This window comes from Lycorma delicatula, chromosome 8 (assembly GCF_047948215.1).
Source record: "Lycorma delicatula isolate Av1 chromosome 8, ASM4794821v1, whole genome shotgun sequence".
NCBI classification, from domain to species: Eukaryota; Metazoa; Arthropoda; class Insecta; order Hemiptera; family Fulgoridae; genus Lycorma; species Lycorma delicatula.
In genome coordinates this window covers 98,174,493-98,186,565 of record NC_134462.1, presented here as the reverse complement: position 1 = coordinate 98,186,565, position 12,073 = coordinate 98,174,493, and the positions used below count along the sequence as shown (strand labels likewise).

The following is a 12,073-nucleotide window of genomic DNA, read 5'->3' as shown; positions in this document are numbered from 1 at the left end:
TTGTCAGTAATTTTTTAAAAAAGGAACTGCTAAACTTTGATGTCACACTGGTGTGGTTTTTTAAATTATTTCTTATTCACTTTCAGTATTATATTGATTGTTAACATTTCAGTAAAGCTAAGTAGCAGCACAATCTTATTAATCACTACAGCAACAATTTTACAACTTGTGAAAAAGTATTGTTTTTTCATTATTACTTTTTTCTAGAATTATGTCTTCTGTAGTAATGATAAATTCATAAAATCTGCATGTATACTTTCTGTAAAGGAATTAGAATATTGTTAGCTGGTTATACTTCATTAGTTTAAATAAAACCAGTTATGAAACTTTGATTAATTCATGTGGATTTTGTAATGTATTATTTGTGTTTATTTCTTAAATTATATGCATTAGTTCTTTTTAAAAAATGATTTTGTCAGTAAATAAATATTTTTAAAAGAAGTTATTTTTAAGAACAGGAAACAGTACTTGTCATATAGGACTCTAGAATTTTTGCCATTTCCTCTCAAAACATTCTGTTGTTTTTATATAAACAAATAAAACTGTTCCAGATAGAAAACTGTAATATTCAGGATAAAGTATCGATCAACTACTTTACCTTTTGATGAGATATAGACGAATTAACCCCTTGGGGTGGCCCAGGGGGTGTAACTCAAATATTTTAAATGGTAACACCCTTTGTATACATCATTTAAAGATCTCCTTAAGAGAAGAAAAATTATATTAATAAAAAGTTGGTACGATGTTTGTCTACCCAAAATGGCAGCAGGATAAAGTTTGATTTTGAAAAAAATTACATTAATAATTTAAGGAACTGTAATTGCAGGTAAAAATTTTTTTTTAAATTTGATTAAATGGATATTATCGAATAATTTTATTTAAAAAAAAAATTTTTTATTAAGCATTTCATTTTAATAAATGTTCAAAATGTCCTCCTTCTGTTGTTTTGACAGTGTGCCAGTCAGTTGTAAAAGGATGATACTGCATTATTCAGTGTTTCCCTAGTGATATTTTGTGTTGACTCTAATTCTATTTTGTAAATCATCGATACCTTGGGGTTTATTATGATTAACAATACTTTTTAAGTTCCCCTCCTCCCGATAGAAATTATGGTGACAAGTCGGGTGATCTCTTTTGACCCCTTCGACCAAAATGCATTTAAAATTTCATGTACCTGAAGACCAAATTGGGGTGGGACACCATCTTTTTGAAACCATATGTTTTGGAAATAGGGGCCAATAATGGTTTGAATGTTCGGAATTATAATGGTCAAGAAGCAAAGCCTCTTATTTCACTGTTTAAATTTTCTTTAATAAAATAGGCGCTATCAGTCATCCACCAACAATATCTGCCCATACATTTACTTTGACTGGATATTTGTTTGCGTCTCATGATATCAGTGTGGATTAGTATCAGTCCAGTATCGACAATTATGGTGATTTACATTACCATTTTAAAAAAATGTACCCTCATCACTAAAAACTATGTTGTTTAATAAATAGGATCTGCACAAATATTGTTAGTCATAATTAATTATAATTGTTAATCATAATAACTTCAGTCGTAGTCATCTTCACTAAGTTCTTGCACAGATGAATTTTGGCAGGTTTGAAGTTTTCACTTTTTAATGGGGAATCACTGAACTTTGACTAATGTTATGTTCTCATGCTGCTGTTTGCGTCGAGGAATGATGATAGTCAATAAATTATTGCATAATCTCTAATGATTTCTTTCAGATTTAGGCTCCCTGGTTTTCCCCTATTATAATGCTCCCGATTTCTTCAAATCATTTGATGGTTTTTGATAATGTACCTTTTGAAATAGGATTACAATTATTAAATGTTGCATTGAATAAATCACAAATTTCATTATATGAACCAACTCTATCACTAAAGCCCCCCATCATTGAAAGTGCCTTTCCTGTTTACTGACATATTGATAGCAACATTAGTAGGTACCACAGAAAAAATTAACTCTGTAAAAAACAATACAAAAAAAGTAAATCAAAAATGTAAATTACAAAAGTGGCTTACAAATGTGGTTAAGGTAGACAAAATCATTTAGCCAACTGATCACAATAAATTCTCATAAGAAACTAACAGTATAGTAATGAAACACTCTAAATGAAATATTACACAACAATGAAGTAAGCTTCATTTTTGCAACAACGGTAAGAGATCATCGATCAGCTGATGAGCATGGTTAGGTGATAATGTTTCTATTCATTTACTCATTAAATTGGAACAAAAACAATTTTTGGTTTAAAAAAATAAATTTTTTTAAGTTTTTAAAATTAAAATTTAATTTCTTTTTATTTAATTTTATTATTTGAACTTATTAAATTTAGTAATTTTCAAAATCCAGACTTTATTTTACTACCATTTTGGGTACAAGCATCGTACCAACGTTTTATGTGTACCATTTTTCTTGTCTTAAAAGGCTCTTTAGAATGATGTATCATGCAAAGGGTGTTACGATTTAAAATATTTGAATTACAACCCCTAGGCCACCCTCCAAGAAGGGGTTGAAATTCTATTTCTCATCAAAAGATAAAGTAGTTGACCAGTGTAAAGCCAGTGTAAACCAGTGTTCTGTATACATTTGTTACTAAGGAATTCAGCACTGTTACTGGTTTATAGTGACTTTTTTTACAGTGTCTACTTTATTTTTTAATAAAAGCTGTATAGTTTTAGTGGATTAATGTGTGTTTCTATTTCTTTATATTAATTACCATCTATTTTAATCTCGATGTGTTTAAAAATACAAGAATTTTCATTAAATTTTGAAAATTTTATTTTCTTCAGCGTCTGTTTAATTTTTTTTGAGAGCCTATGTTACTACTGCTTCATCTGTTGAAACTTCTGTTGTATTCATAATGTTATACACACTTTTCTATTGTTTATAATTACTGCAAGAGCAATTGGTAGATGGGAGGCCTTCTTTCCTTCTTTTTTGTAAAATTGAATTTTCATTAACATATTAATAAAAGTTAGTCTCTAGGTTTTTCTTTTGGGGTAATTATTAGTTCAATTATTACCATTAGTTTGAAATTATTGCATTAATTATAACAGAAAAGTTGTCAAAAATAAAAATGCATTAATTATATTGAAAATTATGCTATTTAATGAAATTTTTTCATTTCTTTTTTTTATCTTGAGGCAAAAAACTTATATGTAGGACTGAATACCAAAGATGTTGAAGATGTATGAATTTTTTTTTTTCATTTTGAAATTATGATTTTGAATCTGTTTAGTTTTACTTTGTGCAAATTAATGCACAATAGATTCTTAGTTGCTTATTCATTGTTTTTTTGCTAGTTTGCTTTAAGGAGTGTTTTTGTGTAATTTGCATTTTGAATTTTATGATGCATGTTCAATTTTTTTTTCTTTTGTTCTTTTTTTTATTAACACTGAGGATTATTCATGCTTTAGTGTATATAAAGGGATAAAGACTTTCGTGTTTTTGTTATGAAAAGAGTGCTAACAGTTATTATTAAGCAATGCATTTATAGTTTATATTTTCGTTAAAAGAAATAATCTACACCAAGCTTTTACTTATCATTAAAAAAAAAAATGGTATATATAAAAATTTAGTTTTTTAATTTATTTGAAGCTTATAATTTTTCTTGTAGCTGTAAAAAGATCGTAATTTTATATATTTTGCAAATATGTAATTGTTATTTGTATAAATAAATATAAAATCTTGTTCAGATCATGTTCATAAGAATTGAAGCAGAACTTTCATTCTATTAGATGCTAATTAAATTTTATTACCGATCATGCATGGTGTGATAATTAAACAATTGTAATTATAATTCTTCAGTATAAGTAATTTTTTTGTTCTTGATTTTTCAAAATATTGTTCATGTGTACTGATCTGGTAATAAGATTAAATATTTTATTATTTTACTCTACGGACATGTATAATAGATTACAATTTTTTCAAGATTTGTGCTAATGACACACAAAAAATAATTTTTTTTTCTCATGCACACATACAAAATGTATTTAATTTCTATTAAAATAAACCAACTAGTACAGAATATTGTTTGATAGATGGTTTATTTTAATAAAATGTAAACATAATTTACAGTACATAGGAATATGCATATTAAAAAGATTAATTTTAGTAAAATTATGTATGTATACATTTTATACCTATATATTTTACCCTATTTATATATATATATATATATATATATATATAGGGTGAGCAACTTAAAACTGCTACAGACTAAACACAGTTGCCACATGTAACATTTTATGAGTGAAGTGAAAGAATAAAAACATCAATCAAATTAAATTGTATTTCATTGGCAAATTGTTTAAATATTTACCATAAGCACCCTTCACAATGATGAACATGTATGCTGGAGTGATCCATATTGAGAGTCACCTGATGGAAAATGTTATCAATGCCATTGATTTCCTGCTGAAGTTTACCTTCAGTTTATCAGTAGTGTAGGGATTCGGTTCATAAACTTTATTCTTCAAATTGCCCTAAAGGGAAAAATCACAACTAAGACAAATCTAGAAAACTCAGAAGCCTCCACTATTGTCTTGACTGTTCATTCTTCTGTAAAAGCCTTATGAATGTGTTTGATGTGTGACATGTTACCTAGTTTAATGTGACTCTGTCTTGTTGAAAGAAGCTGTACTCTTTTTCTTGATCGGTTAATGGAGCATAGAGTTCTTTGAAAGTTGTACAGTACACTTCTGTATTGTTAGTATACAGTCAAAAAGCATTCTCCCTGCTATATGATTACCAGAAACAGTACACCTTACACTGTTTGTCTCATTGTGAAGAGAATAACAGACAATATGGTTTCAAATTTAAATCATGAAGAATTTTGTTGCAAGAAGTGTATTCTATCCCTCTTTGTTTTGATAACTTGAGTATAAATTTTTTCTCACTGGTGAAATTCTTTAAATATTAGTTATGGCTTTTGGAGTCCTAACAGAAAGTTGTCCATTTCATTTAGGTTTTAAACTGACCCCTATTGTGAGCTATTTTTTGACAAAATTGTGTATGTTACTCTTTGCTGAGATGTTGGCATTCAGAAGTTTTTCCGTGAATATTTTTTTCAAAAGGATCCAAAACGCACGTATGCTTTCACTACAGCGACCCTTTTCTTGATCAAATAAGACATTTTAGAAAAACAGTTGCAGTTTGTGAGAAATCTGGGGTGAAAACCAATAAATTGGCATAAAAAACATTGTTTTTTTATTTTTGTCATACAATAAATTTGTTAAATGGGTAACATAAAACTTTAAAAAAAACTTGTACAGAATTTAATTCTAAACAAAATTTATAAGATGAATTGAATAAAATAAAGAAAAGTTAGAAAATTTCAAATTTTATTTAAAAACATTATACTAAACCAAAGTACATATTATATGTACCAGTTTATAATTGGCTTTCCTGGCATACCTCTCGTATCGATAATAATTTCATCAGTAACAGTATCATGTTGGACTGACCATTCGTAGCTCGTATGAATACTAGGTAGTGAACCTGTTTCCTAAAGATTGCAAAAGTCTCACTAATTGTTTTGAGAGCTGAAATACCATCATTCGGAAAACATACTTTACATTCTACTGCAGCATTACCAATTATAAACACCCAAAACGAATACCATATCAGCGTATTGCTCTACTGTGTAAATAAGTACGTAAAACGATCACGTTCAAACTAAAATTTACAGAACACTTACGACAGCACAGTTCACACAATCTGATATATTTAATGTACCTTACAGAATGATTTAAACACTAATACAGTATTCCGCATTGTTGGTTAGCTGTTATTATTTTATTGCCAACTTTGAAATAATAACTTTTCAAATAATTTATTGTATTTTTGTTATTAATAAAAAAATTGTTATCTAACTAATTTTTATTTTACAATTTTGTAATATCCTTTTTTTAACCGTAAATCTTGTTTTTACTAATTTTCACAAAACAAAAAATTTTTTTTTTTTTTTACTTCTGAAAACGTAGGAATGTACTGTTTCTAAATAAAATTTAAATATTTCAAAAATTTTGTTTGTTTTATTCAACTTATCTTACACCATTTTGTTCTCAGCATTAAATACTCTACAAATTTTGTTCTTAGGTTTTTGTGTTTATTACCCATTTAACAAAGTTATTGTACGTCAAACATAAAAAACAGCAGTTTTTACCCCAATTCATCCCTGATTTTTCAAAAACTACTGCATATATGGTTCTGGGGCCTATTTTATTCAGTTTTTCAGGTCAAAAATCATAAATCATTAATTCTGCCTCTTAATTACCATTAACATCTTAAAAATTTCATTATGACTTCATTTAAATGGGGTAGTTGAAATCCAAGTGAAATCTACAACTAGCCATAACTCGTAAATGAAGCATTTTAGGATATATGTCAATCTAAACTTTTTCCACTATTTTCACAAGTAGAATAGGTTATGAAAGTCTGAGAGAATTTCATGATACACTCTGTGTATATAAAGGTGTGCCACGAAGAAACAGAGAAACTTTCAGGACATATTCACTGGTGAAAATAATGAAAAAAGTTCATATAAGCATAATGGAATGCTGGAAATGCTTTGTTTTTGAATTACGACTAGTAAAACATCTCACCCAAATTCAGCTCTTCTAATAAAAAGAAGCCCTGATGTAATTTTTGGGACCCAAATTAAGGAGTAAAGTTGGTGGTTTCTTTTGTAATTTGAGCTGGGAAATAGGATAAAACAGGTCCGTGAACTGTAACTCCAATAGTTTTTAAGATATCCCATATAAAACACAAAGTTGTCAAAAAACAAGTTTTTTTTTGTAGATTTGTAATAATAACTTTGTTGAATGACTAATAAGTGCAGAAGATTTAATAACAAAACTTATAGAGAATTTAATTCTGAGAAAATTAATGTAAATACAGCCAATTTAATATTAATAATTAACAATTTGAAATTAATAATAATAATAAACAGCCAATTTTAAAATATATGGTAATTAAAGTCTTTAGTTTTACGTTTAAGTATTTTTTAAGCATTAATTTCTATTAAAATTAGTTTTTCTGTTTATAATCACATTCTCTGGAAAAATGTATTCACAATACCTTATTGAAGGTATGTTGTGTTTTTATTTAACAGGAAATGTTAAATTTTATTTGCGTGTGAGTATAGTGTGACTAATTGTTTTTATTAATCATCAGTAAATTGATGACTCTTTAATGATATTGTTGTTGATAGTTTGTTAACATTAAATAAAAACGATTTTTTTTTTTGTAAATAAAATAAGTAGAGTGTTTATTATCGTTTTCCTTTGTTAATATTTTTACATTTTTATTCCCTGTTTAATCCACAATTATTTTCATTTAAAATGTATGTACATTCTCTTCCTTCTGTTATTTATTGCCATTGTTATTATTATTGCATAAATTTTATTTTATGTTCAACATGCAAAATATTTTTTAGTTTAGTTATTGTTTGCTTGTTTGTGTGTGTCATTGCTTACACATATGCACGTTTGTGTGTATGTTTATTGTCCTTTTATTTACAATTAACGTTTCACAGCCATATAGCTTAATCTGTAGACTCGTTTATAGGTTTGTTTCAGTATTTTACATACTTTACAATCAACATAATTCCCGTATAATGTTTGTTTTGCTTTTATTAAATTTTATATGAGTGCCATATGATTTATATATTTTTTTTTAAATAAAAAAAAGAAAAGAAGTATAAGTGTTATGTAATAACAAATTGAAGTTATTTATTACAAAAATGGTTTTGCAGTATGAGGTAAGATGATGTATTAATTTATGTTGTGTTAAATGTTCTTTTATTCAATTTTGGAATATATATATCAATGATTTTTCATAGATTTATTTAAACTGAACACTATTTTCGTTCCAGTTGAATTAATATCACTGTATCAGAAGCAGGTGAGTCTGCACTAGATAAATTTCACACTTTATTTAAATATTTTCCTAATCTTGTTTAGTTGTTTCTTAGAAATTAATATAAAAATCGGGTTAGAATTTTAAGCCATAACTATTACATAAATAATAAATTTTCAAATTAGATACTTGCAAAAATAACCCAGTTTCATTCATGTTATTGTTTCATATTGTCAATAGTGTTGGTGTTGATGGATGTGGAAATAGATTTCTATAAACAGATTTATTAGACAAAATAGATACAAAATACATTTTTAAATAATCTCTCTCTATCACTAGGGAATCTGTTGGTCAAAATTAGAAAAGGATTTTCTAAAAGCTTGGTTTAAAATTTTATTCCTTGAGATTTTTTTTTAATGAAAGCTTTTAATAAAATGAATCTTTGTAATTAAATTGTAAAAGAACTGTTTCTCTAAACAGGGAATACAAAGTGAATTTAAAAGCTATAAAGAAAATGTTTCTGTCATTTTTACTTTGTTTAAAAGCTTCTTAGCTTCTTGGGTGATATATATATATTAAATGAAATTTAAACCACCAAAACAAGTAAATAGTAAGTTGAATTTAGTACATGAATTACAAAAATTGATTTTCTCAGGATCCTGCATCTTCAGTTGGTATTTAATTCTATAATTACGTTAAATAAAATACAATCTAATGATTGGCAGTAATGGCATTAGAACATAGGAAAATACAACTTTTACATCATTACAGTACTGGACAGCAGAATTTGCTGCATATTCATCCATAATAAATTTCAAAATTTATAGGAATGGTAACAATTTCAAAAAATTCAAAATTCACAAATTATTAAAACAATTTATTTTAATTTAATCATAGAATTAAATACCAACTGAAGACGCAGGAACCACAAAAGTTGATTCTTGGAATTAATATATAATTATAAAATTCCATATATTATATGGAATTAATAGATATATTAATATATAATTTAACTTATCTATTTAATGTGCTTTGATGGTTTAAATTTCATTTAATATTAAATTTTATTAGCACAGAGGTCAATATGTTTATGAATTATTTGAATTTTCAAAAAATATATATAATTTATTAATAAATTATATATATTTATATGGTTTAAAAGGTATCTCCATAAATTTTATGATAATCCTCTTAAATCTGAAGAATTAGGTTCCATAGATTTTGCCCTAGATATGATGAACGACCCATTATTAGATTCTATTATTTATTTATATATTATTACTAAAGTTGCAGAAAGGGTAAAATAAAGGAGCAATTGTTGATTAGCACAATTGATATAGTCTGTACTAATAATATAATTTTAATTAACAGAAATATTTGTTATAGAATTATCTCTATTATAAAAAAAAAAAAATTATTTACAACTTAAATATCTAATTTCTGAATAATCACTGAAATGAAGTGAAGAGAAATAATACACAGCGTAGAACATGTGTATGTGTATGTGCACACACACAGTATTCTGTTGTGGTTTATATACATAAAAACATTCGGAATAATACAATCACTCTGTATAACACAAGTGCAAATAAATGAGGTACTTGCAGTGACAAAGTAATGGAATTATTTACTTCCTCGATATAAAGTACTATTTATCAGTCAAATGATATTGGCCATTGTACACAGGAACCCAATAAGTAACGACGACTAACAAAGCATACACATGCCTCCAAAATAATAAAATGATTTTTTTTTTACATTTTTGAGCCATCCGTTGACTAGTTTGAAGCTCATCTCAATTCCTTTTCCTCTACTGTTTTAATTTTTTAAACCCCAGTATACTTATTACATGCTATAATCTCAGTTATCTATTTTATTTGTGTTAGGCGTAGCATTTCTGTGTAATTTTAACTCTCTTCACCCTCTTGTCACTGTCATTGAATTAACTAAACTTGGGCGTCTTGATATACGATTGATCAATTTAGTTCATCTATTTACATATTTATCTTTTCCTGGTTATTTTAAGACCACTTCATTTCAAAGACCTCTATTCTTTTCCCTTTTTGCTCGTTCATTGTAATTAAGTGGGTACAATAAAATGTAAAACAAAGAAGAGGGAGGACATTAGTGGTAGAATCTTGTAAAGGGATGAACCGAGTGGTTGGACCAGGTATTAAGAAGTCCTGGTTTAGTTAATTTGGTTGTGGATGAAAGTATAGAAGAAGACAAAGATTGGAATATATGAAACAAATAATTGAGGATATAGGATATAATAAAAATGTTGAAGTTTACATAGAACAAAGGATTATATTCTGTAGAATATAGTATCAAATCAGTGGTGAAAGAAAAAAAATGGTATTTGTTAAATAAAATGTGATTGATATGAATAGATTTACTGAAGAAAAACCTACAGCTGATTTAGAACTTCAGATTTATAGTTCATTTTAGGGTATAAACATGTAATTTAGTATTTCTGCTAGTTTATAAAAAACTGTATAACCACCGAAATCAAAGAAAAATATGAAAATTCTAAAGTATTAATAATATTAAAAAAGTAAAATAATTTAAAAAATATTATATTTATACATTTAAAAATAAATACCAATTAATAAATTAACAAGAAAGTAGAGAGAGTATAATACTTAAATTAGTAAAGGTAATAAAACCTTATCACATTGTCCTCACTAATATTGTTTTCAGCCTATAACAAATTCTGAAAAATATTATTCATTTATGTAGAAAACTGTTACAGCAAAGTAATTTTTATATGCATAATTTTAATGTACATGACAAGTGATTTTTTGAAATTCATTATTATTTAAGGAAAGAATTGATGTCATAAACTTTAAAAAGGTTTTGTTTATTGAAAAACAGAGAATAATTTATAAGATAAATATCTTCGTAGTACTTTATTGGTGAGGTGAGTTCATTGATTTAATGTTATATGTAATTATCAACTGAAATTTAATTGGACTCAGATTTTAATAGCAGCAGAGTAGTTCATTTTATTTCAGTGATCAAGAGACAGCCAACATACATCTCTAAAGTTTTGATATTTAAAATGCTTTTAATATAAATTTTTTCAATAAGAGTTCAGGTGAAACAAAGAACTTTATTAACTTAATTTATATGAATTCTCTTATTTTAATTTGTTTTGTTCCTTCCCCTGGAACATCATCTATTGGACTGAAATTTTTTTTTTTTGTTTTAAATTCTATTGGTGTTCTTGGGCACTAAGACAAAGTCCACAAACAAACAAAATAGCACCACTAATACAATCTATTATTTAAAAAAAAAATTATTGTCATACAGACTTATGATTCAGAGAGGGAAACATAACTTGTCAACCTGAATAAATAATATTGGTAATTTGTATACATAAATTAAGTTTCAGTAATAGTTATTTGTGTGCAAAAAAACCATATAATCTGTATTATAACAAATAGTTAGGCAGTACTAATGTAATTTTAATGTCTGTGAATGCTGTTCAGTATCAAATGTGTATTATTCATTAAAAATATTTCTTACCTACATAGTGACACTGATTGATTGTTGGTTTTTTCAATGTAGTTCAGTTTACCTAAAAAACAAATTTAATTTTTTTTTTAATGACTTCAGAAAGAAAAGTACAGTATAGAATGTAAAGTTTAGTTTTTTGTTTTTCATTAAAATTCTGTCTTGTAAAATCTTATTATTTTTGTTTTTGCAGTTTATGCTTGAAGATGCTAGAGTACAGAGTGATCCTGTTGTACCAGAAGTGACATTACGAAGAGGATCTAATGTACCTAGACCTTTATCTGCACCATCCACTACAACCAATAATAATGCCACCTCCACAAATAATAACAATAACAGTATAAATACAATAAATCCGAGTTCACCTAATACAGTTACTAGCAATAATTTAATACCTTCGTCTCCAACTGGTATAGATACAGCAGAGACAACTGTTACTTTACCTTTAAGGCGACCTAGTAAATTACCTGATGATAAAGGTAATTTTTTTCCAATAGAAACATATTTATCTATATTCTAATCAACCAGAATCTAGGTTAATAAGAACTATTGTATTTTATGTTTTAACCCTTTAACAGTTAATGATTATTCAATATAGTAAATTTTCTTCTTAATATTTTGTAAAGTTAAATTCACCTTCATTAAAATGCACCATCTTCAGTTGCTGTGGCAAAACAGTCTT

The 12,073-nt window shown here is 26.7% G+C and overlaps 1 protein-coding gene across 16 annotated transcripts in view; it reads left to right on the top strand.

Annotated features, from left to right (window-relative positions):
* Mbs (Myosin binding subunit) overlaps positions 1 to 12,073 on the top strand; it is a 308,562-nt gene that overhangs the window by 197,699 nt on the left and 98,790 nt on the right. For all 16 annotated transcript variants that reach the window (XR_012757331.1, XR_012757329.1, XR_012757330.1 and 13 more), the window contains one exon: positions 11,585 to 11,870. Coding sequence is in view for 9 of the 16 variants with exons in the window: in XM_075372614.1 (XP_075228729.1) it covers positions 11,585 to 11,870 (286 nt within the window). In the remaining 7 variants the exon portion in view is untranslated. The remainder of the gene's footprint in view (positions 1 to 11,584; positions 11,871 to 12,073) is intronic.